The sequence below is a fragment of the Lagopus leucura genome, unplaced genomic scaffold, assembly GCF_019238085.1.
Source record: "Lagopus leucura isolate 7727_CA_CO unplaced genomic scaffold, USGS_WTPT01 Super-Scaffold_100159, whole genome shotgun sequence".
In the NCBI taxonomy this organism is placed as follows: Eukaryota; Metazoa; Chordata; class Aves; order Galliformes; family Phasianidae; genus Lagopus; species Lagopus leucura.
The window spans coordinates 8,722,998-8,750,598 of record NW_024962335.1 but is presented as its reverse complement, the minus strand read 5'-3'; the positions used below and the strand labels follow the sequence as shown (position 1 = coordinate 8,750,598).

Here is a 27,601-nt window from a genome sequence, read left to right as displayed (position 1 = left end):
GCGCAGCATGAGCAAACGAAGGCGGTCTTTGGCCTCCTCGATGTTAAGTGGTGGTCTCTGTGAAAGAGTAGAGTCATGCTCTAATCTACTACAAAGATTCTGTAGTTTTATGAGGAGCCCAGCTTTGTCCTGTTTTCCCACAGAGATCCAGTGAACTCCTCCTGGAAAATAACCTGACAGGAACAACAATGTTAATCACGCTTTACGTTTAAAATTAGAAGTATTTATAGCATTTATTAGAATAGCAATCAATAATACAATTTAAATTCAAATATAAACTGTAAAGTCTATTGCAAAACAACCTTAAAACTCTGTACCGCAGGAGGATGATTCTACAAGATTACTGCCTTATATTTTAAAAGGAACAGCCTCTGTAAGGCAAGTTCCCAAAGCTCACATTGTCACCGATGCTGTCCCCCTCCTTTCTACTTGTTTTCCTTGACAAGCCCTTTCCTTCTTCTCTGTCTCAGCACTCACTTTTTCACTCTGCAGGAGTTCAGGGCTTGGGATACAAAATTACCACAAAACATTTAGCAAGAAGGCTTCTAGAAGAGCCAGCTGCAGCAGAGGATGCCACATTCTCTAATCTCAGACATATTTTCTAATATCTCACCTCACTTTCTGCTCCAAATGTCCTATACAGAAAAACAACAGTAAATGATTTCATTTATGATCTATTATCTACTACTACTGATAGTAGTATAACCACACCACAAATGTCTGACATTACTAAAACCTACACTATAGTCTGAGCAAGATTTTTTAAACCCATATAGCATAGGTAAAAGTCTGAAGAACTTACAAGCAACACCCAAAAAAGAATAAAGACTAAAAATGATAATTTTATATTTTGTACTGCTAGAAATAACAAATTCAAGTTACCTAAGGTTGCATCTACTCTCATAAATCAAAGCAGGTTTCAAGGTAAAAAGCTGTTAAGAATCTTTTTCCATAAATTAATAAAATATGCAGTGGTCCCAGAGCACTAAACGGTTCTGAAAACTGTAACTTGCAAGCAATAAAAGCACCTAAGGAATTTATCATGCTAAATACAAAATCAATTTCAAGATGACATAAGATCCATATACACTCAATGCATAGATATTTCTAGTAATTTTTAGAATATTGATGTTTAGAAAAGTACCTTCCAAGAGCTGGTGATCCCTTAAAGCTTCTGCTGTTAAAACGGTCTTTCCACAACCTGCCATTCCATAAACTGTCACCCAACCTGGATCACTTCCTAAGCTGCACAGTTTCTGTTTAATAGCATCTACCAGCTTTGGCCGAGTGACAAACACAACTGGTCTCTGTGGTACACCTCCTTCGCAGAGAGTTGTCTTAACTGAAGTTAAAAACAAGAAACATGAAAAGAAAAAGTGATTTCTAAACATTATGCCTCTTCCAAACAAAACAAACAATTCACCCCCAAGAATCCTTCCCCCAGCCCATTTCCCATACAGATGCTCTAAGAACTCCTGGACTAACCATGCCAAAATTAACAGGTAACAGCTTCCCATCTACAGCAGCATCCCAGTTGGTAACTACATTTTCTGCAAGCTGGACCTAGTTACATCAATCCCAAGAACTATTACTATTCCCAACCATTGAGCCACTCTCTCAGCCAGAGGTTACTGCTTCAAGAATACAGCAGAAAAGGAAGCATGCAAAGTAAAGCTTCTACTCTGTGGTTAACAGCACAGCATTGCTGTCCAAGCCAGGCTTCTCTTTATTTAAGCTAAGACAGGTGCACTTGCAATAGGGCACCTGAAGCATAGCAAGAAAGTAAACGTGCACCTGCTCTCTCCATTGCAGGTCACACAGTAGACAGCTGGCCATTGTGCTATTTTTTTTGGAAATCTCACTCAGGTATTCTAAATACCATGTCTCTATGAGGTTGCACCTTGAGTACTGCATTCAGTTTTGGGCTCCTCAGTACATGAAAGACATGGAGGGCTTGCAGAGTGTCCAGAGAAGGGCAGTAACGCTGTGAAGGGTCTGGAGCACAAGTCTTATGGGGAACGGCTGAGGGAACTGGGATTGTTTGGTCTGGAGAGGAGGAGGCTCAGGAGAGATCTTATTGTTCTCTACAATGACCTGAAAGGACACTGTAGTGTGGTGATGGTCAGCCTCTTCTCTTTTGGGTAACAGTGACAGGACAAGAGAAAATGGCCTTGAGCCACACCACAGGAGGTTCATGTTGGATATTAGGAAAAAATTTCTCTTCTGAAAGAGTGGTGCTGCAGTGACTCAGGCTGCCCAAGGAGGTGGTAGAGCTGCCATCCCTGGAGGTGTTCAAGAACCATGTGGAAGTGACACTGAGGGACACGATCATGGGGCAGGCAGTGGAACAGGTGACAGCTGGACCAGATGATCTTTTCCAACCTTAAAGACTCTATGATTCTTATATTAGACAGTGCCAAAAAATATACCGTAAGATTCAGCTGTCATTTAGTCAAATGCAGTAGGACAGTTCATCCCACTAAAAACTACTAATTTATTTCATATAAATCAAAGAAGACAACTTCTGTAAAGTTTAAGATCTTACTGAAGGTAAGCAAAAGATCTTGTGGTGAAATAAGCACTCAAATTAGCTAGATTAACATTTGGCATGCAGTGCTGAGAGTTACAGACTACTCTAAATGAGAAATGTCTGAATTCTGAAGGCTGAAACCTTTTATGTAAAATTTACTTTATTATATACTAGGGCTACTCCAAAAGTAACACCTCCTATTTTATTATGTTGGCTTACAACATCAGAGGCAGATGGTGGTATGGCAATAGAGGTTGAACCTTCCCAACACTATTCCATTACATTTTGTTGCTGTGCACCAGATGGCAGCAGAGGGGCAGTCTGACAAAATGCCATCTGACTTAGAAGTGTGTATCAAACAATGGTGTGGAATTGAACACCTCCACACTGGAAAAATTGCACCCACTGACATTCACTGACACTTGTTGAACATTGACTGAGACCAAGCAGTGGATGTGAGTGCAGTGAAGCAGTGTGTTTCAGTAGTGGTGACAGTGTGTCATCTCCTCTGGTGCAGTTTGTTATGAGTACAGCATTCCAGGCTCTCATCCATCACTGCTGAAAATGCATAGCCAATAGTGGTGACAGTGTTCTGTAGATGAGTGTGTGATCAATCAGATAGTATTACAGAGCTCTGCGAATCTGTTGGATTTTCCACGGAAATAAAGAGAAGACATTATTTTTGGAGCAACCTACATAAACTTCACAGAATCACAGAATTGTAGGGGTTGGAAGGGACCTCCAGAGATCGAGTCCAACCCCCCTTCCAAAGCAGGTTCCCTACACCAGGTGTAGGGACTTAAAAAGAATGACTTGCAAATGAAAGAAAGACTTAAGAGTCTAAATTGTAACTTTTTTTTTGTAAATGAAAGAAAGACTATTAAAATGTTACAATTTACAGAAAAAACAGGAGTTTCAGATTTCCAGTCTTTTAAAATACACATTACCAAGCAATGAACGTTTTCAAGATGACCTATGAAAGCCATAACCATCCTCTCCTATCATATGAAATACAGAACTACCAACTATTGTGCTACCAAAACAAGTAAACAAGCTCGTTGTTTACTTCCTTTTTGTTTTACTTCCTTTTAGGTACTACAGATAGTCACTTAGCAGTGAATAAAAACACAGCTTCTCATTCCATTCAGAAACTGAGATTGCTGCAGTTGCACTAACCATATGAAGTCATCTCATCCATAGCATGCTTTCCATTCCCAGAGGAGAAGACAGGGATGCCATCCTGAAGAAGTGCAGCAAGATCTCTGTACCCTTCATGAAGCAGTGCATTATAAAAAGATCTATATGCATTATTGTCTTTCTTAAGAAGAGTATCTATTAGCATAGCTGCTCGCTCCTTCTGTGTATTCTAGAACAAACATTAAAATAGGTGTTACACAAAGCTAACAGAAACTACCTAATCTATTGCTCTGCAAGTTATTTAACACGTTTATTGCTACGGATATAGATTTCAGTTTCAGCAAGACCTCAGCTCAACCTTATGAGCTGCAATAATAACCACATCCTAAGCACCTGGTTAAGCATTTGTAATGTAGTAATGATTGACAGCAATAATTTTTAGAAAGGACCATAAAACACAAACAAAAAAAAAAAAACACAGATGACTCTACCTGTTGTTTCACTTTCTCCTCCTCCTGCAGTGTCAGGACTTGGTCAGAAACCATACAATCCATAATGTACGAGGTTTTGATGTCTCTCTCCAGTGCCCGACGATGCCTAATTAAACACGCTCTACTCTTCGCATCCATATTTCTTTAAGGTGAGGGGAAAAAAAAGTCAGGCTGGAGCCAGAACATAACTTATATGTACAAAGAAAGCTGCTTTAAAGTATCTTATGCTTTCTACTTTAGAGTCAGCTGAGCAGCTGTAAATAGAGCGAATCTTCAGGCAAGTTGATGCCATAAATCGTAGGTATCTGAAAGAATTCATTGTGTTTCACTTCTGTCCTGCTGAAACGACGTTCTCCCTCCATCTCATAAAAGCAAACAACAGCAACAAAACGGTCTGAAGTTGGTGAAAGCCACTCTTTCCCCAAGGCTTTCCAGTTACAACAACGCGCCCCTCTCGCCGCGGGGGAAAAGAAACAGAAAGCGCAGCGCCCGCAGCCGCCGCCCCGCGCCCACAGTTCGGCCCGCAGCCCTTCCCGCCCCGCGCGCCCCCTCAGCGCCGTTACCAGCCGAGGAGGAGCCGTGCCTCCGGCTCTCAGCTCTTGCCCAGCTCCGAGCAGAAGCGACAACCACAAAACGCACAGCCGGCACTCCTCCCGCCGACACTTCCTCCTTCCGGGCCCGGGGGTGGGGAAAATCAACCCAACCTGAGCCGCCCACGCCTGCGCAGTGCCTGGGCTGCTGGCACGCGCCTGACGTGGCGGGCTGAGGCGGGCGGGGACAGACGCAGGCAGCAGCCGGGGGCAGCGTGGTGGAAGATAGGCGCGGGGTGGACCTGCTTCTAGAAGCGAGGCAACAGCTGCCTTTATCTATACGTGTATGCCTTTAGCGTGGCTGATAGTGCGGTAGTTAGGCGGGGCGGCGCGGGCAGAAGTCTGAGGAGTGCGTGGAGTTTATTGAGCAAACGTCAGAGCCGCGCTCTGCAGAGCACTGAGGGAAAAAAAAAACCAAACAAACAAAAGAGAAACCCGAGCTTTCACCGAGTTTTCTGTAAGTGAACTTCCATCCGTGTCGTGGTGCTCATTTAGGTAATGTGTTAAGCACGCGTTTCTTTCTGGGTATTTGTGTAACTAACTGCTGTTTTGTTTTGTAGTTTTTTTTTGCTCCCGCTCTTTAAAAAAAACAAAAAAAACAACAAAAAAAAAACGACACAAAATGTCTGAAGTTAAGGAGAGGAAAAAAGGTCTTCCTTCATCCAAGAGCGACGAAGTTTCCCAGAAGCTCAAAAAGCACAGCAGCCGTGGGAAGGTGGTGAGCCACAGCCAGAACTCTGCTGGGATGGATTCACGGATGGCCTTGGGTGTGATTTCTCTCTCTGCCTGCTTGGTGCTGGCCTGGTAGGTAGCCCTGCGCAGAAATCTAGCAGAACTTGTTCTTATCTTACGCTCAGTCAGGTTTCTTTATCTAAATCTTTAATAAATGTGTGACTTACGTTATACAATGCACATAAAGCAGTAGGCAGAGGCGTCACTGATCCATTTTATTCTGCTGTCATTCTGTATCTCTCACTTTTAACTTTCATTGCTTACCTTAATCCATGCAGACTGTTGTTGTTCTCTTTGCAACTTCTAATTGCTGTGTGGTATTCTAACAAATATCATAGAATCATAGAGAACAGCAATTCACAAAAGTACAAGTATTTAAATAAGCTCTGTTCTTCTAGATGAAATGGCTCTAGTAGTGAGAGGACCCCCTCGTCCACCATAAGCCTTACTGAGGGATGAATCCAGCAAAATAACAGCATTTTACTCATAGCCTCATTTCCATTCTGCTCTCAGGTTCACTAGTATGCACATAAATTACAGGACTGAGATCCCTACTATCTGTTCAGAAATATAGCATCATACAGGCTTTACCATATGTTCTTCTCTGGTTACATGTTCATAGAAACATAAAGGTTATAAAAAACCACTAAGATTATCTAGTCCAATTCTCAATCCATCACCACCATGCCCACTAAACCATGTCCATAAACGATGTTAATGTTAAATAGTCAATGTTCTTTTAGCAGCATTAGCTTAACCAGCCTTAATTAGCTTTAAGCAGCATTAGCTTAACCAGACTTTCTAATTGTGAAGGTTTCCATGCATGATTTTAAGGTGCTCCACAAGAAAATCCAAATTAATGTTCTGTCTTTTAGTTCTACCAGTTAAAGTATACTTTACCAGTGAAATATATTGCCTTACCTGAGGGGGAAAACAGTACCTGCTGGTCAAAATGGAGAGCAAGAATGAAATGCACAGGCAGTGGAAGCAGGGACCAGTAATCTGGAAGGAGTATAAGGATGCTTCTAGGCTGTGTAGGGATGGCTTCAGGAAGGTTCAAGGCCCAACTGGAACTGGACCTGGCAAGGGGCGCAAACAAGGATAAAAAGGGGTTCTGTAGGTACATCAACTGGAAAAGGAAAGACCAGGGCGGTGTACTTTCCCCAGTGAACAACAAAGGCAGGATAGTAACAGCGGACAAGGAGAAGGCTAAGGTGTTCAACAATTTTTTGCCTCAGTCTTTGCTAGTGACTGCTCTACAAATATGCCTTGAATGGCTGGTTTGGAAGGTGGAAACTGGGGGAGCATGGCCCCTCCCCCTGTAAGCGAAGATAATGTTCATGGCTGCTGAAGAACCCAAACATCCATAAATCTACGTGGCCCAATGAGATGCATCCTGAGGGAATTGGTGGATATAGTCGCCAAGTCACCCTTGGTGATATTTGAAAAGTCATGGCAGTCAAGCAGACTCCCTGGTGACTGGAAAAAAGGCAACATCACATCCGTTTTTAAGAAGGGTAAAAAGGATGAGCTAGGGAACTACCAACCTGTCAGCCTCACCTCAGTGGTAGGGAAGGTCATAGAGCAGAACCTCCTGGAAGCTATGCTAAGGCACATGGAAGACAAGGAGGTGATCTGGGAGGACCAGCACAGCTTCACCAAGAGCAAGTGTTCCCTGATCAACCTTGTCACTTTTAATGATGGTGTAACTGCGTCAATGGACAAGGGAAGAGCCATTGATGTAATCTATCTAGACTTCAGCAAGGCCTTTGACACAGTCCCCCGTAGCATCCTTCTCTCCAAACTGGAAAAATGTGGATTTGATGGGTAGCCTTGTTTGATGGATGAGGAACTGGTTGTGAGAACATACCCAAAGAGTGGTGGTTAGTGGCTCAATGTCAGTACTGCGACCAGTGCTCTTTAACATCATCAGTGGGATTGACAGTGGGGTTGAGTGCACCCTCAACTTGCAGATGACACCATGCTGTGTGGTGCAATTGACACTCCTGAGGGATGGGATGCCATTCAGAGAGACCTAAACAGGCTTGAGAGGTGGGACCAAGTGGACCTTATGAGGTTTGACAGATCAAAGTGCAGAGTCTGGTATCTGGGTCAAGGCAAACTCTGCTGTCAGTGCAGGCTGGGCAATGTAAGAATGGAGCACAACCCTGTCAAAAGGGACTTGGGTGTACAGGTAGGTTACAGCTGGACATGAGCCAGCAGTATGCTCTCGCAGCCCAGAAAGCTAGCTGGACCCTGGGCTGCATCCAAGGATGTGGGGCCAACAGGGTGAGGGAGGTGATCCTACTCCTCTGCTCTGCACTGGTGAGACCTCATCTGGAGTGCTGCATCCAGATTTGAAGTCCTCAGTACAGGAGAGATGTGGACCTGTTGGAGTGCGCCCAGAGGAGAGTCACCAAAATTATCCTGGAGATGGAGCACCTCTCTTAGAAGACAGGCTGAGAGAACTGGGGCTCTTTCAGCCTGGAGAAGAAAAGGCTCTGTGGGGAGACCTGAAAGCAGCCTTTCCGTATCTAAAGGGGGGTTGTAAGAAAGGAGACAGAATCTTTACCAGTGTCTGTTGCAACAGGACAAGGGGAAATTATTTCAAACTAAAAGGGGAGATTTAGATTGGAGATAAGGAGGGTTTTTTTTTGTTTTTTTACCGTAAAGATGGTAAGGCACTGGAACAGACTGCCCAGAAAGGTGGTGTGTACCTGGTCATGGTGACATTCAAGGTCAGGCTGAAGGGACTCTGAGCACCCTGATCAGCTGTAGATGTCCCTGTTTGTTGCAGGGGAGTTGGTATAGATGGCCTTTAAAAGTCCCTTCATACTCACAAGATTCTATTATTCTATGAAATGACCTCTCTGTGTTAATAGACGTTTTTCTTTGTTAGATGGTATGCTGTGTAAAAGAGAAGTGCATCTATAAATGTTTCCTTATTTTTACACGTCTGTTGGAAGGCATCAACTCCAGTATGAAGACACATCAAATTCACTAGCAAATTGTGTGTGTGTGTGTATGAGCACAATTCCCTTCATTAGCAGATTTCTGTGAATCAGATCCTGGAAGACTTAATGTATGCTAATTATATTGTTATAATTTACTGTTTATTTATTTGCAATTTGCAGGTTACTGTTTCAGCAGTCGAGTCGATTTGCTGATATGGAAAAAAGGTACAATTTCTTGCAGCAAGAAGCTGAAAGATTCCTGGACATGGAAAATAAAGTTAGCTTAATTTCTGAAAAGGTAATTGTTAACATCTTAATTGGATTGTTTCTGGTGAACATTTACCATTGTTTTATTTTATTGACTTGTAGTCCAATTTGAGCGACTCTTCTTTTAGATACATTTTTTCTAATGTGTTCTACTTTCCTTTGCCTTCAGTGAATATTTTATAGCAACATTTGTGATGACAGCACAAGAAGTCAGTTGTTAATTTCCACTGAAGCTTGTTTAAGTCACTCTTAGTCCATTCTTTGTCTTTAAAATGAAGGTAAATAGAAATATCTACCTTACAAAAGTGCTTTGAAGGTAAGGAATGTTATGAAGCCGTATGTATTAGACTTTCAATGGACCAATCAATGAAGAAAGTTTAAGGACTGTGTTGCTTTGAATTAGTTACTTGAACACTTGTTTACTGAGTGTGTGTACATACTGGAGTATAAGCATTATTGAAAAGCATTAAGAAGGAAAATAGCATTAATCATATCCATGACAAAAGCAGTGACAAAACTTGTGTTGACTCCATCTGAAACAATGAAAGTTGAACTTTGACTTACATTTGACTTTATTGATTAAAAAAAGAAGACACCGTAGGAATCAGATTTTTTGTCTTAATAAATGCAGCTACATATGTCAGTCTGTACTATTGTCCAAGGATGTGCATGTAGCAGTTGTATCTCAGTGTGTTTTTTTGACACAAAACTTTTAAAATAACTTAGATTTATGCACATCCCCATCCTGTTCTGTATATAATTGACACATACATATATTTAAGTAAAAATTGCAGGCATTTTTATGTGTTAGACCAGTTCTAGTAATATGAAAGACATGCTGAAATGATGGTGTTTTATTTTCCTATGTGTGGCAAAATGAAGTAGGCTGGCTGCAGAATTATTGCACGGATAGTGATGGGAGAGCAGCATGGCTTGTGCAAGTGATATTGTTTTAGCACTGATCTCATAATGCTGTCATCTATATATGATGTAATTTCTTATTTATTTGCAGCACTTCAGATTATCTAAATTCCATGCAGCATTTTGCACTGTGAGATATTTAACATCCCCCTCCCCCACCCCACAAAAAAAAACACATTCTATGGAAAATCATCAACAAACAAACCTTTTTATGTGGCTTTTTAATGCCAGATTAATATTTTAACAAACAAATATGAAAGCAAATCTTAATATAGAAACTTTGTAACAAATAAAGTTGTTTCTAAGGGACTTCATTCTCTGTTAAACAAGTGCAAGTGATTTTCTAGTCTTGCTGTCGTTTAGTAGACCTGGACACTGCTTTGTGTTATAAATGCAGCTTGAGTCTTCTGACAATATCCTACAAGAATCTGCCTCATCCATCTCTGTGATGACTGAGTTTGAGCAGCAAGTGTCTTCTCTTCATAACACCATAAGAGAGATTGAGACCAATGAAGAGACTCTATTTATAAAGATGCAAGGCATTAATGAGAAGTTCCAAAATATTACGAATTCCTGGAGAAGAAGCATGGATGAAATGAACACGAACACTAGTGGCATAAAATCTGAAGCAAAGTTCATACATACAGAAGTTACTTCCCAGATAAATAAAGTTGACCAAAGAATTAAATCCCTTTCAGAAAGATTAAAAGACTTGGAAGACAGTACAGCCAGAAATATTAAAACAGTAAAAAGGCAAGAAGATGATGAATTTGCTAGAGTTGAACAAAAGTTGGACTCGCATGCAACGGCAATTGAAAAACTAGAAGAAGAGCTGAACAGTCTGTTAGCCAAGAACACAGACCTGAATCAGAAACTTGCAGCCTATGAACCTAAAATTGAGGAGTGCAAGACCCATTTGCCAAAAATCGAAAATGCTATTCATTCTATCCTTAGATTATCAAGTGAATTGCTAAGTATGGAGAAGAAGATAGAGAACTTGGCAACACAGCTATCTACTGTGGAAAGTAATATGTTGAAAACTGTCTCTGATACAGCGGCGATGCAGAACGTTCTTGACGGTGCACAGTACAATGACAGCATATCAAAACTGCAAAATAAAAGAGCAGTTATAGAAGAAGTAGTACGTGACATGGAAGTATCTTCAGGTGCTGAAGGAATAACTTTAGAAGGCTATAAGTTAGAAAGTGACCAAGATGGGGATAAGTGAATTTGGACTTAAGGCTCACACTGATGGAAAAAGCACTTTAATTGATTAAAGGTTACGTGACTTCAGCATACGAGCTGGGAGTTGGGAGGGGGACAGAGACATCAGGTTAAAATTTATATTTATTCTTCATTGCTTTGGTTCCCATATTGTTACTTTTTGTTATCATATCCTATTGACTTTGTAACACAATGAACAATTGATTTCTCTAGAGAGAGCAGTTAATACTGCGTGTTCAAGACACTCTTAAACCTCTATTTCTCAATGCTAGGATATTTCAGGTTCATGTATTTATTATTTATTATTTATGTATGGATTGTATCTGTTTACAGTCATATTCAATAAAAATATGTTGCAGTCTATTGCTCTGTCCTGGTGAATAATCCAATTCAAAATAATTTGATCTTCCAAAAGTGAGAATGTATGTCCACTGTTCCATTAAAAGTACTGTTCCAGACTGAATTTTTTAATAATACTGTTGTTTCACAAGCATGTTCTACTGTGTGGTCTAGATTCTTTATTTCCAAGTATTTCCAAACTGTGATCAATTCTCATAAAAATAGTAAAAAAAAAAAAACCAACAACAACCGGATAGGGCCTTGTAGTTAAAAGGTGCAATAATGTAATACTCTGAGTTTTCCAAGTTTGTTTTTACTGAACAAGAACAACAAAAAAGCTAGTTACAAAGTAGAAGAGTAATACAGTAGTTATGCCTGCATCATATGACTGGTTCCAGCCTTCAGGTGCATAGATGTTACCGTTTCTGAAAACCAAGCTATTTCTGCAGTGTGTGTTGGAAGGCCCCACCTGCTCCTCCCTTCTCAAACAAACAAACAAACAAAAAAAAAAACAACACGTATGATCTAGCAAATTCAGCCAAAAACCCAATAGTACAGTATTGGGTATTAAATGTGCTGAAAGGACAGTGTTAACTGCCTTGCAGCAAATGTCTTATTTCCCAAAGACAGGGTTTGCTCTCAATTTCAACATCATAATACTAAGGTATTTAATTAGAGTATAGCTTTAATCTTGATGATTGTTGTTAAGTTAGAAACTTTGTCATATATTTTTACTTGTATCTCTTTAGTGTGAAAAGACGTTGAACTTAATGGAGCAGATGGAACATCTTCAGGTACCTTCTCACATTAAACGTCTACAGGAAGATATTTATACAATGACAACATGGTCGAGCAGCGTAGTTAAAAAGAACGAAGAACTGCAGAAGAATCTGACAACCCTTCTTCACGCAGTTGCAAGTGTTGAAGAGAATGCAGCTTCTGTAGCCAAAAATGTAACTTTGAAGATTGTGACAGTAAAAACTGACATAAGACGTATTTCAGGCCTGGTCTCGGAGATGGCCGCACTGACGGAGTCTTTGCAAGCATTGGAAGATAAGGTAGAAAAAGGTGAAAAGAAGACGATAGAAAGCATAAGTGATCTGATTACCAGTAGCATCGACCGAAGTACAGAACTACAAAACTTGGCGTCCAGTAATGCAAGAAAAATTGAGCAAATTAAGACAGCTTTGTCTGAGTTAAGGAGTGACTTTAACAAACATTCAGATAGACTTTTGAATCTCGAAGGAGACAGAGCAAAAGTTCTGAAGACCGTTACTTTTGCAAATGATTTAAAACCCAAGATGTACAATCTTAAAAAGGATTTTGCCACCTTGGAGCCATTAATAAGCGACCTAACACTGAGAATAGGAAGATTAGTTGAGGATGTGTTACGACGGGAGAAAGAAATTGCTTTACTGAATGAGAAGCTGACCAATCTAACAAGAGTTCAGACTGAGATCAAAGGTATGAAAGAAGAAATAGCCAAGATCTCGGGCATTAATTGATCACTAGAAAAGACACTGCCTACGAAATAGCAATGTTTGAGGAGTGTTACTCCGTCATGAATAGTGCTAAGAAAGACAACACTTAAAGGCTTTGTTTAGAAGCACACTGGAACTTTGAAACTTCTTTCTTTTAAAAGAGAAGAAAAAAAATACTGATTTTGAGGGAAAACAAGCTATAATTTGAACAAAAAACTTGTTTCTGTGCATATTTATGTCTTTCCGAAGGGTGACAGGTGCTATATTTAATTAAATGCTTGTTTTGTACAATAAAACAGTATTGAAGCATAAAATATTGATCTTCAGCTTTCCCTTTCCTGCTTCAAAAGAAGGAATAAAATTGTGGTCTCCACATAAATGAAAGGTAATCAAACTGCATTAGCAATTTAGTGCTTGTCTCAATACATTAACCTTTTTTTTTTTTTGGAAACCACAGCAGTTTCCTATTTTAATTTTTTAAATAATCAGTATTTAAAGAGGTAAATGCAGGGAACCAAGCAATGCAGGAAAAAACCAGGAAATGCAGTTGATGCCCAGCAAAAAGTTTTTCCTATAAATCAGTATTTTCTCTGAGGCCTTATGGTTGCAATCACATAATTATGCAGCATTATTAGGTCTTTAAAACACAGTACTATACAGAGGGGGTGCTTTGAAAGATCTACTAATCTTATTGATGGCCTTCTCCCAGTGTCACCTGTATGTATCCATACAGGAATCCTAACAGCATTATTCATCATTGCTTAGCCTGTAAAATACTACAGCAATTGGCAAGATTAGCAAAGAGAACCTACTGAGATGTCAAAGAATAAGACTGATACTAGCCCCTGACTGTATTTCTGTGGTGAAGAACAAGAGCTTACGGTACCTGAGACATTTTGAAGTGTAGTAAGAGAGAGATTGAAGTAACATGATACTGGGAGACCGTTTAGCAGAGAAAAGAGAAGAAAGTGCACTAAGTAGGAATAGAAATTGCTATTAAAAAAATTAAGAAAGATGTAGCAATTGAGAAAAAATCCCTAAAAGTGAAGTTATGTCAAGAGATATAACCTAATAGGGTGGTCTTTATAACTCGTCAGTTGTTCAGATGGTCATATCTGAAAACAATGCAGCTGGTTGGCCCTTGAGTTGATGGAAGATATAATATCATTCTTTTCCCTCACTCTTCCCATCATTATTCAGCATTCCATGATTTTTTGCACTTTTTTATGTTTCAAGTTTCTTTTACTCCTTTCCATCCATCTGACAAACCACAGGAATAAAACTGTTAAAAGACAGGTCTTCCTAAAAAGCATCCGTATGTGCCAACCAAGGAACCTTTGTTCCTTCACACAGCTCTTGAGCAAACTCCTGAAAATAACAAGGTGTTTGAAGGAGAAAAATAAGAGAACATCCAGAATGATCAGCCATGTTAAAGTGCAGGTTCTGCATTGCACCTGAAAAATACAGAAGCACAGAATAACAGAATATCCTGAGCTGGAGGGATTCACAAGGATCATCAGGTCCAAATTCTGGCCCCAGACAGGACTACCCAAAACTAAAACTATGTCTGAGAGCACTGTTCAACACCAGAGAAGAGTTCAGCACCCATCCCTCCATACCTCTCGTGAGGAACTGTGAGCCACCATAAGGCACTCCCTCAGTCTCTTCTCTGGGCTCAGTGACCTCAGCTGCTCCTCATACATCTTCCCCTCTAGACCCTTCACCACATTCATAGTCCTCCTCAGTTTGGTCTAAGGACAGAGGCAAAACTCATTCTGTATTGGAAAAGATGAGGCACAGTGAGGCAATTTTCATAACTTTAGATCAATCTACTAGCCTTGCTTTTTGCTTTTGTGCTCTCAGCAGGGGGGAGTGTATGAGATCAGGAAAAACACAATTCTTACTTAGTTGATTTCTATGGATGGTCAACAATACCCTCTACAATTTCATTATGTGATGGAGAGATTCAGGTAGCAATGAAAATTACAGCTTTGCTACTTGCAAAGACTCGTTCCATACAGTGTAAGCCATAATGATATTCAGGACATCTTTGCTTTTACCTTATCACTCAAGTATGTTGCTCAAGAATAGTATTCTAGCCAGCAACTTACAACGAATAAAAGCATCAACAGTGTTCAGTGACAAATCCTGAAACATTACAGGAGCACAGCCAACGTATTGAAGTCTGCTCTTAGACACCAGAACACCAAGCCAGCCAGAAGTCTGCTAGTGATTCTTTGCCCACATCACTCAAGTTACAGAAACTGTATCCTGTAACAAGGCTATACAGCTATTGAGCTCATCTGTCCAAGAGGTACTCACGTTCACTGTAAAAAACAGGATTTATTGTTTTCACTGTGAACTACATTTCCATGTAGAAATGTAAATGAATTACATCTATTTGTATTATTATAGCCCAGTTTAAAATGGTATGTTACAAGCATTTCAGCACGTATTAGCAACATCAGCGAATTTGATCTGTAGTACAATCTAATACAAGCACAGGGTGTGAAAGTTCTTATTCCAAATTTCTATAGGCAGTACGTTTTAAACCAGAAAGCAGATTTCAGCTCCATAAATATTAAGAGAGTATGTTTTCTCCTTCATAAAAAAATATACAGAAGCAGCATATATATGATCCATGTTTTATGAAGCACTCTTGGGTTTAATGATTGTTCTGAAGTTATCTCAGTTATACGTGGTTGCAGAGGAGTGCTCCTTTCCGATACAGGACTTTCTCTGTAAAAACAACCAAGCCCATCTGAAGTACCGTGGCTCTCCCACCCATCTTCTCTACTTTGAGAAAACATACTGCACATAATGCTATAAAGCACATTTATTAATGACACAGTTTGACTTTCAAATACATTTTAATACCACCACTTTCCCACTGAAGCAGTTAAAATTTCAGTGGATAATTTTTTGTGCAATAACATTTTCTATGTTGAAGCATCTCAAGCATCCAAACAAGCCTATGGCTAAAAATCAACACTTAGCAGCTGCAGCTGCCAGTCAGCAGCTCCCTCTCAAGTTTTCCACTGGAGCAGAATAGTGGAAGTAGAACTAGGTCTATTTTGCCTTTCTCGGTTACAAAAGAAAAGGAGATATAACTGTTCTTAGTAGTTTTATCTTAGATTGACCTTGATAAAGGTCATCTTCCAAAGGACAGCTTCAGGTTCACCTTAGAGCAAAAATAACGTTGTTTTATTACTGCACGTGTTTACAGCTGCACAAAGGTAGCCCAGGTCTTTCTAGAGAAAAAACCACGATTTTGCTCCACCCATGAAACAAGAGGAAAGTCTTGCAAAATGTAGCTTAACATTGGTTTACTTGATAGCTATGTAAGGCAAATTCTGTCTTATTCTTCTGCTGGCCTTGAAAGTTCGCTATTCAGTGCACAAGAGATGCTATTTTTTTTTACCAGTTAAGTTGAACCACATACAAAAGGCAATTTCTAAAATTACTTCGCATCGGTGGTCTTGATGTAAGATCAAGGTTGTACTTAATGCTCTCGTCCAAAAAACTCTTAGAAGCAGGTTTTGTTAAATAGCTTCAAAGCTTCCTACCAGCAACAGGGGCAACAAGATATATGTACTTTTATCCCTGAAATTCAACCCAAAGTACTTCACACAAGTGTTTTATTTAGACTTAGGGAATTGGGCTTTGCAGTATAATGCTGTTAGCTACCAACCACTGTAAGAATGTGTTTAGTGTCATTGGAAAAGGGAAACCGTTTTAGATTTTACTCCTCATTTAGAAAGGAAATAAAGGCTAGCTTACTTGTTTAGCATAACCATCCCAAAATCTTGGAAAGTCAGAGGGCTTTTTTCGAAGTAGCAGGGATCTCAATGCTATGTAAAATAGTAGCAGAAATACTAGACCTCAATAGGATGATGTGGTCAATCTATTTATGCTACTCCAACAGAGCAGACTGTTCATCACCAGCTTGAATGCTGAAAGGCAACATATGGAAGTTCTGCAAAAAGGACACATGCTCCAGCTCTACTAAGTGAACAAAGTAATGCTGGAGGTGATGAACCCTTAATACACTATTAGGCATTTTCTGAATTTTACTTAGTGTGATTCCACTGTTGCCTCTTGTACAGCTGAAACTCAAAAGGCAGCATGCTCATCTTTTACATTAAATACTGGAAACAAACAAAATTCATTGCCTTAATAAAATATTTTCAGGATTCTCTCCTTGCATGCCTACAAGCTTAAGATTTCCTCAGATCATTAAGGTTCAAAATCAGGCATTCAGAAATGTATGGTTCAACCAACACTCCCTATTAACATAATTAAGTGAAAAAAAAGGCAGGGGGGCACAGGAGTGTAAATCAAACTACAGAAATACCGAAGTTAAGAAAAAGTTGGCATGTTCAATCCCTCCAAGAAGAAACAAGCCATTTTTAATTATCTTTTAGTGGTTGAATATTTCTGAGAAACTTTATTACATCAGCTTTGCTCTTGTTAAAGTAGCTGCTGCAATTTAATTCCACAGTACAGCCAAAACAACATCTTTGGTGCAGTTCAAAGCCAAGAGAAGCAGAAATTAGTCAAGTAAGCATAATTTGCATTGCAGTGACTACTCCAATGCAGAGAGTTCTGAGTAGTGTAAGATTCTCCCTCAAATCTATGGAGAACGCAGATGCTATAACTGGGATGTCCTATCAGACTGCATTTTTATCTCAATCACTGCAATTAATCTGTTTTACAGAAACAGCTGGTGAAACAGAACTGGAAAAAAGGATACAGCTGCAGTTAGTTTCTGCAATACTGCATGGGATTCCTTGGCCCTACTCTGGGAACAATGAAAGCCTATTTTGCTGCTGCCGTTTCACAATTCTAATTCTTGAAGTGCAGAAAGGCCTATTTTTTTATTTTTCATTTTGGGAAGTATCTGAGGCATTTGCTGCTGTGAAATGAAGCTCATATATGCAGTAGTAAACAGACACTAAGCACTCTGTTTCTCATTTATTTCAGGCAATGACAGTGGTAGAATTTAAACCCTCATGTGGGATGAGGGTACAGCCAATAGTAACACCATATAGAGTTTGTTTTCCACATAGTCAAATATATAAAAGTTTCATGAAACTCATCACTGGACAGCCAGCGAAGTCAGTCCATGAGGTGTCTACTGAGTTAAACCAAGCTTCTTCTTCAGAGATTCTGGCATTTCAGGTGGAGGTGGACGAGGAAGTCTGAAATAAACCTTCACAGAATCGTAGATGAACCACTGTAGCGCAGTCAGGGTACCAATCATGATGATACGAGCAAACAGACCTTTCCAGACACCTGCAGAACAAAAATACAAGCCATGAGCAGAAGAAACCAGGAAAGAAGAAATCTCCTCCAGAACACAAATGACCACAGACACTAAACCCAAAATGCATGAAGGTATGTATTTACCTCTGAATCCAAGCCTCTTAAGAACCTGTGAGGCAGAACTGCCTTTTTCCTTGTTCAACACAGATACCACGGAGTCAGCAGGATGAGAAACGATTGCACAGAACACACCAGCTGAAAGAATAATTTGACATCACTTCTGTGGTGTTTTATCTGCATCACTACTGTGCATAGTAAATATAGCCAACTGAATTAACACCTTCCCTAGATCACTAACAAACTGCACAGGAGATACTTCAAGTCTCCTGATATTGAAGAAGTCTGTTCTTATTAGGGTTATATGACTATTAGGAAACACCTCAACCAGCTAGATTACCCCTACCCCTTCTGTCAAAAGAAACCTCATCTTGAATCTTTGCAAATGCACAATCACCCTTCCACTCAGATTTCTCTACCATTCTTTCAACATTCCTGTTTCTTTTGTAGCCTCGCAAAGATGCAAGTTTTCTTGTTTGAACCAGCTGTTGTTTCTAAACTAAGGCACTGACATAGCAGACACAGGAATAACTGAGAGTACTATCCTACTACAGGCTCACTCATTCCAATCAGAGATTGAATCCAGGCTTTTCACCTGCACTTGCTGAAGTTACACGCAAATTCCCTCACTCTCACGTCTATTTGAGATAGAGAAAAATGTGTGGCTTTCAAGAGCAGGATTTAAAGTTTTCTTACCAATATAGCCTGCAATAAATGTGACTACCAGCTGTTCTCCTTTTGAACATTCACTTCGTGGCTTGGGAACAACATACTTGTAGAGAGCTTCAACAGTACGTTCAAAGCAGGCAAATTTCATCATTGTGTATGGAATCTGTCTCATCCATAGCGGAGCAACACCTTTATAGAAACTTAACAAGAGAAACTATTTGATTATCTGTAGTACTGAAGAAGTACTTCAAATCTGAAAAAAAAATCATTATCTTACTGCTGCTATCAGCAAAACAATTCCTAACAGATTGACATTGTAAGGTCAAATTGCCACAATACCTATGGAGCAGGAACATATTTCTATTATTCATTTCTGTGCACTACCTGCAAACAGCAAAACAGGAATTTAACTGATCCCTACTCTGCACAGCTATTTTTGTTGTCACATTTCAGATCACAATGCACTGCAATAATGAAGCACGGCTACTACAAGTGCAGCAAGGTTCAATGTCTGCATACCAGCCATGTCCTGATAGCGGTAAATGACTCATGTATTTACAGTCACTTTTATCAGAACAGAAAGCTAACATGCAGTTATATTTCTCTCACATGCCAATGACTCAAGCATCTTCGACTGTACAACCAAAAAAGTTGCTGAGCAACTTTGACTGGAACTGCTAGAAACTGAAGTTATCCAGCAGAACTCAGCACAAAGATACTCACAAAGATGGATCTAAGGAGCATGTGGAACTAACAGCCAGCTCAGCACAGCTTCCCTGATGTTAACTGCGTTAAGTTGTTATCCTGAACTAGAAAGACCAACAAGTATTGTAAGCTAAAGCCACTACTGATTTTAGCAATGGTTCTTTGTCAGGAAAAATATTTTAAAAAATGAGAATTCAAGTCAAAATAAAAAAATAAGGAAACACTAAAAACTTACGCCCAAATGCCTTCTTCTCCAAACATTTTAGGTACCGCTTGCCGCAGAGTGTTAGCGTATCCAGGCTGTGTCTGAATGCGAACTTTAGCAGCTTCCATTGGAGCCAGAGCAATGTCAGCAAAAAACTCTGCACTGGCAGATGCAGCTAAATATAATGAAGTACGCCACAAATAGGCATTTTCCTGAAGTGAATTAAACGTACTTTCATTAATGAATTGTACTTTTCCTGATTCCTCTCTGCTAGTAGTACTGTTACGTTGCTGATGCACAGTTTCACATAAAGTACTTAATGCTTACCTCTCCCAGCATGTTGCCATACAGGATTTTGAAAACTTCGTAGAAACCAAATTTACAAAGCCCCTGCAGGGAGTATCCAATAAAAGTTGGAGCCCATCCCTTAGCCAAGCCACGAAATCCATCTTCTTTGATTGTCACTGAAAATCCATTGAAGATGCTCTTGTACTTTTGTGGATCAACCTAAACAGAACAGACAGTTAACTGCTTGACATCTGACATTGTTTTCTCTTCTCACACCTCCAATCGGAATAGAAAATTCTTGAATTCCTCACACAGCTGGATTCCCTTGGACAACATCATCACCACAAGGTTACACTAATGTAACTGCAAGGGTTACTTGCTAGTCTCAATCCCTAACTTTAAATAGTCAGTATGTTCTTCAATACTCAGGAAACAAGCAGCCTCAATTTTGCTTTGTATTTATTTTCCACATGACAAGTAGGACTTCGTACATAGGAGAGACTCACTAACACTGATAGCACTATTTTTGCATAATTTTGTTTAGATCAGATTCTTTAAAATCTTGACAGCTTTTATCAGCAATCTTATCAACCCTACATGTAACACCTACACCAAATACAAAGCCTGAAGATTCCCCTGATTCTTAAACAGAAAAGGTTATTTGTCCACTATTAGTTTGATCCCTCAAAACAATTAGACTAAGATAGGTAGATCAAAGAGTAAAGAACTTCTGCACTTGTACTTTGATTTTGCAGTAAGGGCTACATTCAAAATATTTTCTGAACACAAAAAAACCTTCGTTGATGCTGGAAAAGACCTCTGGAGGTCATCTGGTACTCTGAGCATCAGATCTTAGAATAAAGGCCAACCAGACTATTTGTTTCACATGAAAGCAAACAATTCATTTAACAGAAACTCTGAAGCATGTCATTCTGACAGATTTTAAGTCATGTCCACTTGCCTTTCATACTTGTTTTCATCCAGCATTTCCCCAGGAAGATGAAAAGGAAGATATCCTTTTAGAAGACAGTCAAAGGACATGCGTGTGAAACGGCAGTGACTAATTCTTTAACTTGCAGCCTATCCACTGACTGAGAACTAATTTACCTAAACACGTCAATTTCAGAACATTCAATATTTAACTGGGTACAGTAAAACTAGACTATATTCATTTCAGAGTCATGTCTAATTATCATCTACACAGGAGACTACCTCTTCTTAAAAGTACATGTGAGGACAGGAAACAGTTTTCTTCCTGGAGAATCTAGGGAGGATTAATAACATGCTCTCTTATAGGACCTGTAAAAAGATAAATGCTGACAGGTTTTACAAGGTTACACTGTAAGCCAAATGGAATCTTCTCTAGAGAAGGGGAAGCATAACCAACTTCATCTCAAAGGATGCCCAGGACTAGAAGCCCAAGTAAAACACACCTACAAAACCAACGAAGCTTATGAATTATGAGGTCTTGCTCCCAGTGGTATATGCAGCGCTGCGTGACTCTCAGGCCTTCTGCCCGATAACCCAACTTGCAATCCGATTGAGAACTGTTTGAGATGCTACACCCTCTCTACTCGTGATCAATCTCCTCCTTCCCACAAAGCTCATCTTTGCCTAAGTCAAACTACATATCTTGTCTTTTCATGACATGCACTGACTGTAACAGAAGAGTTCACTTAAGCTACACTTTCAGAAATAACACATGTATGCAACTACAGCTTTTCCTCTATGGCAGAAATAGAGATTGAGGCTGAGCCTCAAGGGAAATTTATAAAAGGCATCACATTGCCTGCATCTGATGCACCATGGGTCTGCCCAGTGCATTACAAAATCAATACTTTGAGACCAGAATTTAAGATGCTCCTGAGCACACCCCCCCCAAACTTCTAGAGGGCTAAAGGCCCTCTAGAAGAACAGTTTTAAAGAACAGCACAGGCGGTCCTCCTAGTGTGATTAACAGTTCTGATTAATTAGTAGTTTGGTCCTTGTTCCAGGAGTTCTACCATTACAACATTGCCACTTTTAGAATTGGTGTCAGTCTATACAATACTGAAGTGTTAATAGCTTCAGTACATTTCCAGGGATTTACGAGTGTGCTTTAATTTGCTATGTTCCTGAGGCACAGATTTGCCTGAAATAAACCCATCACTGTTTTTACTCACAGCTGTTTACCAGATTATTTTAATGTTGGAGTTGGTATTCATAAATTAAGTGCAGTGAGGTTTCACTTCTTCCAGTTCAGTGAGAAACCATTCCTATCACTACTAGGAAACCAGACACAAGCACTGACACCCTTACAATTTAAAGTTCTACCTTTTATACTGAAAATGTCATCATGAGAAACTATCCAAGCTGTAACTCATGCAGCAATATCCAAAATGTTAATGGCTCAAATTAAACATGCACAACACTTCAGGCTAAAAACATAATTAAGTCTTCAAAACACTAATGATACAAATTCCTTTTTTTGAAATACGTGAATTATGCAGAGCAGCCCACCAGTCAGCACAGAATAACTGTGGTGGGTGTAGTTTTGGAAACGTAGTATGCTAAACTTATCTTGAACATAGTTAACTTACCCAGGTTAGCCTAAATGACTCTGCTTCCCTTGAATGTGGTATTTTGTAAACCTCACAGCATTAAGCTCGACAATCAGCACTCAATTTATTTGCTGTGTGGCATCCAGAAAAGGTACTGTGAACTCTCCATATGCTGGCTACGTACAGAAAAAGTTTAAGAAATGTCTGAGTTAATACAAACCTGCATACGACATTTCACTAAATCCAGAGGTACGACAGCAGTGTGTGTCAGGCCACAACTTAGGACCCCACCAACGCCACAAAGAGCATAAAACTTGAGCGAGCCATATTCACAACTGTATTCTGCAGCAAAACATAAAGACACACCATGCTTTTACATAAACTTCATGCATCGTTGGGCAATGATGTCCATGAGATAGTTTAAGCTTCCATTTCATTAGTAGATTAATTATCTCACACTAAACACACTTTATCAACTTCACCGCATGCAGAACAAACCTGCATTCTGCATTTAACCAGGTCTAGAGGAACCAGTGCTGTATGCGTTGTTCCACAGCTAATAATCCCACCGAAACCACAGAGCATAAAGAATCTGCCTGAGCCATATGCACAGCTGTATTCTAATTAGGAAAAAAAAATTACATTTCAACCAGACATGGTAATGAACATGAGAAAAGAAACAAATTGATCCAGTGCTATCTTCTCAAAATTATTAAATTCAAATAATTTTTCACACTATACTATTTAACTACAGAGTTATATCAGAAATAATCTCCCATGCTTAACTTAACACCTTCTGGACTGTCAAGATTGGATTCTAGGCCATTCAACATGAGTTTCTTCTTTGAAAAAAATAAAAAGTAATGAAAAAGGTTATAGCTCACAGCATATTTGTGTTGAAATAATTCCATATCTACTAGTACAAATTATGACTCAAAGCCGCAACATCAAGCATCTTCTTGTATCAAGGAAATAAGCAAAACAAGCATTTATTATTCTAGAGACAAAACTTCTTTTTAAGCCCCTACTACCTAAAGGAATGAAATACTATGGCTTAAAAATCTCTCACTCTGATTGCAGAGACCACACAGATCTGTCAAAGACTGGATACTTTTTTTCCTTTATACAGTATTTTTTCAGGTATTTTTCAGATCCTTCATGTAGACGAATTTTTCTTTCAAATGCAGAAATTGAGATTTAAACAGCTTCTGTTAAATGAAATTTCAGAATTTTATTAGATTGAATAATCACATTTAACGTTATAGAAAGGGCTAATCAAAGAAACTTTTTGACCATTCGTCATCAATGGATATTTAACTAGAACTGCTCCATAAAGTACTCCGTGTGAAATCATCCTGTTTTAAATAAATTTCTTCATGAACATGAACGGAAGTTTCCAATTATGTGCAACACCATCAGCTAATCACCCATTAACACTAACAGGTTTATCCAACTTGCAACTTCTCTATTGTAAAAGAGCTTCCCCAAAGCATTCCAGAACTTTCATCTCATTTATCTCTCAACTTACTCTTCAAAATTAAGACAATAAAAATTCATTTCCTCTTTATTCTGAAATAACAACACATTTCAAATCAGAGACGCAACATTAAGCTTAAATTTAAAGACAGGAATTAATTAACAGTCAGAATAATGTATAACCTAAGAGGTTTCTTTTAAAACTGAGATAATACCCAAAGCTGAAAATATGTTAGTCCAGGACTAGCACATACCTCTAAATAGCATGGTTAAGCTGTCTGCTTTCCAGACTGCAGAAATACTCTGTTTAAAACTCATCAGAATGACTGGTTAAATACACACAAATGAGTTTGTCTATACAGGTGTAATCAGAGAAGCCTCCAGGTCTGAATTATTGGGCGGTTCTGTCTAACCACATCTTCAGCCTTCAGCATGACAGTACTGTACTTCCCACCCTGCCAAGACACCTGAACTGCCCTTTCACACACCCCTCTTTTCTATATTAATTTACTGTTAAAAAGTTGCACTCCTCAGTAAGGCAGAGCACTGTAGAGAACACAGATAAGTAGAGCTTTAAGTATCTCATTTATTCCAGTGATACGCAGACTGATTGGTCAACTGGATATTCAAAAGCACAGAAAACCAAGCCACTATCAGGTTGGCTTATACTCTTTACATGTACCTATGTTTGCAGCAGCAGAGCAGTATTAGGAAAATAAAAGACAATCACATTAGATACCTTATTTTCTATTTCAGAAGTGTAACCACGTTTCCTTAAAAACTGTTACCTGAGAATAGAATGCAGTAGAGGAAATTACAGGAAAGACATCCTAACATAAGTAGATGCTGACTTATGACAAACGCACTAAAGCTACTTAAATATAAATACACATCACAAAAACATGTCTACTCTGTTAAGTGAAATAATCCTAGCTGTAACATAGCTGTTGTCGTTACTTTAGATCTGAACCACTAACAAGGACAAATTCCAAGAGCTGCGTTATGGCTGATGCCCTGAGCTGAACTTGAAAGGTCTTGTGGGTTCTACCGATGACTTTGTGTGACCTTGCATAAGCTCAGATATCTTCTGTTACTCTCCCAACACAAAGATCAAGAGTACCAATTAACAAAATAGCAGGACAGACAAAGAAACATATATATCTTCATCTGCTTACAAAATGGATGAAGATTTAACATAATAATTTTAAGAAATAAGTGCACATACAAGATATATTTAGCATGCTGAATGGTGATTTAGGGCTTTATTTAGCTAGGAGCAATGCTACTACTACTGAAAGCCAAGATTTGTTTCTTTAAATTCAATGAAACCAAACACTCAGTTCTGTCTTTTTCAAATGCTACACGGACGTTCATACAACAGCACTAACAGACGTCAGTAATTACAGGGCTTTACAAAAGAAATCTTGTCAAGATTTTATAGTATGGAATTTTTAATAAAAGCAGGCAGGCATTTTCCTATAGACAGCTTATAGGAACGTGAGTTTTCACATCTACTTCCACTACAGGAAGGTCTGACCTTTGGAAGTCACAGCAGAGATTAAGTAACCCGCAGAAAGGGCTTGGACTTAAATCTAAGGAGCATCACTGGGTCTTTTCACAGCTACCTCGTGCATGCCCTCTATCTACTAAACTACTAAGGAGAAAAAAACAAAAATATCAACACAGAATAGCCGCTCCTACAACGCGTGTGGATGTCGAGACGCGACTAAAATACACACACGCAAAAAGGATCTTCAGACCCATCCACGTCCGCAGACTTGTACGCTGCTCTTCCCCGCAGGCAAAAGCGAGAATCTACGGGCCTAACGGGGCCAGAAACAGCGACCCGGCAGCCCCAGAGCAGCCATCAGCAGGGCCTACGCCGCCGCTCCGATCCGGGACCTTCTCGCGTCCTTCGCCGGCGGCGCTGAAGGCGCGGTGCCGTTCGGCGCGCCCCGCCGGGGAGCGGAAGAGGCCGCCAGCGCCTCCCCCCCCCTTGCCCTTCCTCGTCCTCCAAGCGGCCGCCGGCCGCTCCCCGCCCCAACGGGCACGGGCCCGCTACGGCAGAGGGGATCGGGCCCGGCCACGACCTTCCCCTCCCGCTCTTACCTTCGGTAGCGGACGCGGCCGCCAGGCTCCGCCGCGTGGTGGGCGCCTCGGCCGGTTCCGCGCGCCTCCTCAGCCCATCCTGGCACAGCTGGAAGTGAGGCGCGTAGAAGGGGTTGAGCCGCGCGAGGGGCGCGATGGACGAGAACATGGCGACCTGAAGCGGGCGAAAAGAACGCAATGGGGCGGCGAGGCCTCGCGACGGGCACGGCCCGGCGGCCGAGCACCCGGCGCCCGCTCAGCTCCCCAAGCGTACAGCGGGCCCCACCGGCCGGGCGACCCAACTCACCTCCTAAGATGGCGGCGGGCGCGCAGCGCTGCTCCGGCCGCAGCTGGGTGCAAAGGCTGACCGCAGGCCCGGCGCGGTGACTTTGTCCTTCGCCGACGCGAGAGGCGGAGCCACAGGGCAAGAAGCCGCGAGGCGATTGGCGGAGGCGCCCCGCGAGCCGGTGCCGCCGCGCATGCGCGGTCCGCGCCAACGCCCTTCCTCCCCGAGGTGGGGGAGGGGGCGGCTGTCGCTGAGGCGAGGGCGGGGTTCCCCGCGTTCTACGTAACGCCGCGAGGATGCGTACATCTCACTTGGAGGAAAAAACGCGGGCGAGAAAAGGAACGTGGCGACGGTGCGTGTGCCCGCGGCCCTGGAGTTCCTCCCTGCGGTTCCCACTCGCCGGCTGCGGGCTCCACCGCATGCCTGCACGCAGCCCCAAGCGACGGCAACCGCAAGGCACGCCCAGCTCCGCTCGTGACTGGCGGCGGCAGCGTTACCTGTGCGACCGCAGCCTGGGACTGGTCGGAGCTGGGCGCTGCTTGTTCCAGGCCAGCTACCATTCCAACTCTTAATCGTGTGCTGTTTTCAGGCGCGGTTTTGAGTTCTGTCTCTCGTTAACTAGCATCACTACTATTTAAACTACTACTATTGAAACAAATACTATTACAAGTCAAAGAATCATAGAACAGCCTGGGTTGAAAAGGACCACAAAGATCATCTGGTTTCAACCCCCTGCTCTGTGCAGAGTCGCCAACCAGCAGACCAGGCTGCCCAGAGCCACATCCAGCCTGGCCTTGAATGCCTCCAGGGATGAGGCATCCACAGCCTCCTTGGGCAACCTGTTCCAGTATGTCACCACCCTCTGCGGGAAAAATTTCCTCCTCATATCTAACCCAAACCTCTGTCCGTTTAAAACTATTCCCCCCTTTGTCCTATCACTATCCATCCTCATAAGCAGCCATTCCCCTTCCTGCTAATATTCTCCTTTCAAGTACTGGAAGGCCACAGTGAGTTCTCCCCCAAGCCTTCTCTTCTCCAAGCAAAACAACCCCACTTCTCTCAGCCTTTCCTCACAGGAGAGGTGCTCCAGCCCTCTGATCATCTTAGTGCCCTCCACTGGACCTGCTCCAGGAGCTCCACGTCCTTCCTGTACTGAGGGCCCCAGGCCTGGACACAGTACTGCAGATGGGGCCTCACAAGAGCTGAGTAGAGCCTAACATCCTAGTGAAAGTACAGGAATAACACGTGTTTCTGCTGAATGCCTTCCATTTTATGCAGAAAACCCCTTCAATTTTT

General features: G+C 41.0%; 4 protein-coding genes and 1 non-coding gene across 16 annotated transcripts in view; 2 read left to right on the top strand and 3 right to left on the bottom strand.

Annotated features, from left to right (window-relative positions):
- The window catches only part of APAF1 (apoptotic peptidase activating factor 1), a 27,153-nt gene extending 22,327 nt beyond the window's left edge, over positions 1-4,826 (bottom strand). For 9 of the 11 annotated variants that reach the window (XM_042890093.1, XM_042890095.1, XM_042890097.1 and 6 more), the window contains exons 1-5: positions 4,722-4,826; positions 4,159-4,300; positions 3,707-3,896; positions 1,145-1,342; positions 34-173 (exon numbers count right to left, since the gene is read on the bottom strand). In XM_042890093.1, the coding sequence (XP_042746027.1) occupies positions 34-173; positions 1,145-1,342; positions 3,707-3,896; positions 4,159-4,296 (666 nt within the window). In that variant the 5' untranslated portion in view covers positions 4,297-4,300; positions 4,722-4,826. Of the gene's footprint in view, positions 1-33; positions 174-1,144; positions 1,343-3,706; positions 3,897-4,158; positions 4,301-4,721 lie in introns of those variants that run through there. The other 2 variants (XM_042890094.1, XM_042890099.1) reach the window with 2 other exon arrangements.
- A 125-nt stretch (positions 4,827-4,951) lies between these two features.
- Positions 4,952-11,237, top strand: LOC122189901 (inhibitor of nuclear factor kappa-B kinase-interacting protein-like). Its single transcript, XM_042889364.1, has 4 exons — positions 4,952-5,205; positions 5,309-5,552; positions 8,615-8,732; positions 10,020-11,237. The coding sequence occupies exons 2-4, from the start codon at positions 5,371-5,373 to the stop codon at positions 10,848-10,850; spliced, it is 1,131 nt and encodes a 376-aa protein (XP_042745298.1). The 5' UTR covers positions 4,952-5,205; positions 5,309-5,370; the 3' UTR covers positions 10,851-11,237.
- An 83-nt stretch (positions 11,238-11,320) lies between these two features.
- Positions 11,321-13,014, top strand: LOC122189903 (inhibitor of nuclear factor kappa-B kinase-interacting protein-like). Its single transcript, XM_042889367.1, has one exon. It carries the CDS (start codon positions 11,956-11,958, stop codon positions 12,688-12,690), a length of 735 nt encoding a protein of 244 aa, XP_042745301.1. The 5' UTR covers positions 11,321-11,955; the 3' UTR covers positions 12,691-13,014.
- A 4,613-nt stretch (positions 13,015-17,627) lies between these two features.
- Positions 17,628-26,433, bottom strand: SLC25A3 (solute carrier family 25 member 3). Of its 2 annotated transcripts, none has more exons than XM_042889365.1 (8): positions 26,327-26,433; positions 26,041-26,194; positions 22,954-23,075; positions 19,955-20,134; positions 19,658-19,839; positions 18,745-18,917; positions 18,076-18,186; positions 17,628-17,961 (listed from the first exon to the last, which is right to left on the bottom strand). In XM_042889365.1, exons 2-8 carry the CDS (start codon positions 26,186-26,188, stop codon positions 17,801-17,803), a joined length of 1,077 nt encoding a protein of 358 aa, XP_042745299.1. In that variant the 5' UTR covers positions 26,189-26,194; positions 26,327-26,433; the 3' UTR covers positions 17,628-17,800. The 2 variants fall into 2 exon arrangements, with proteins under 2 accessions (XP_042745299.1, XP_042745300.1); XM_042889366.1 differs by lacking the exon at positions 22,954-23,075 and adding an exon at positions 22,676-22,797.
- On the bottom strand, positions 19,224-19,464 carry LOC122190520. The gene has a single exon (XR_006182165.1). It is a non-coding gene; the product is annotated as a small nucleolar RNA SNORA53 (small nucleolar RNA).
- Positions 26,434-27,601: the final 1,168 nt, after the last annotated feature.

Bases quoted from the DNA above. Each gene is read 5' to 3' on its own strand.
- LOC122189903 (XM_042889367.1), top strand. From the start codon at position 11,956: ATGGAGCAGATGGAACATCTTCAGGTACCTTCTCACATTAAACGTCTA.
- SLC25A3 (XM_042889365.1), bottom strand. From the start codon at position 26,188: ATGTTCTCGTCCATCGCGCCCCTCGCGCGGCTCAACCCCTTCTACGCG. The intron at 20,135-22,953 runs GTTTGTTCTGCA...TGTTCTGTTTAG, and splicing joins TGGTTAAATGCAGAATGCAG to GTTGATCCACAAAAGTACAA. The intron at 17,962-18,075 runs GTAAATACATAC...TTTGTTCTGCAG, and splicing joins TAAGAGGCTTGGATTCAGAG to GTGTCTGGAAAGGTCTGTTT.
- LOC122189901 (XM_042889364.1), top strand. From the start codon at position 5,371: ATGTCTGAAGTTAAGGAGAGGAAAAAAGGTCTTCCTTCATCCAAGAGC. The intron at 5,553-8,614 runs GTAGGTAGCCCT...TGCAATTTGCAG, and splicing joins GCCTGCTTGGTGCTGGCCTG to GTTACTGTTTCAGCAGTCGA. The intron at 8,733-10,019 runs GTAATTGTTAAC...TTATAAATGCAG, and splicing joins TTAGCTTAATTTCTGAAAAG to CTTGAGTCTTCTGACAATAT.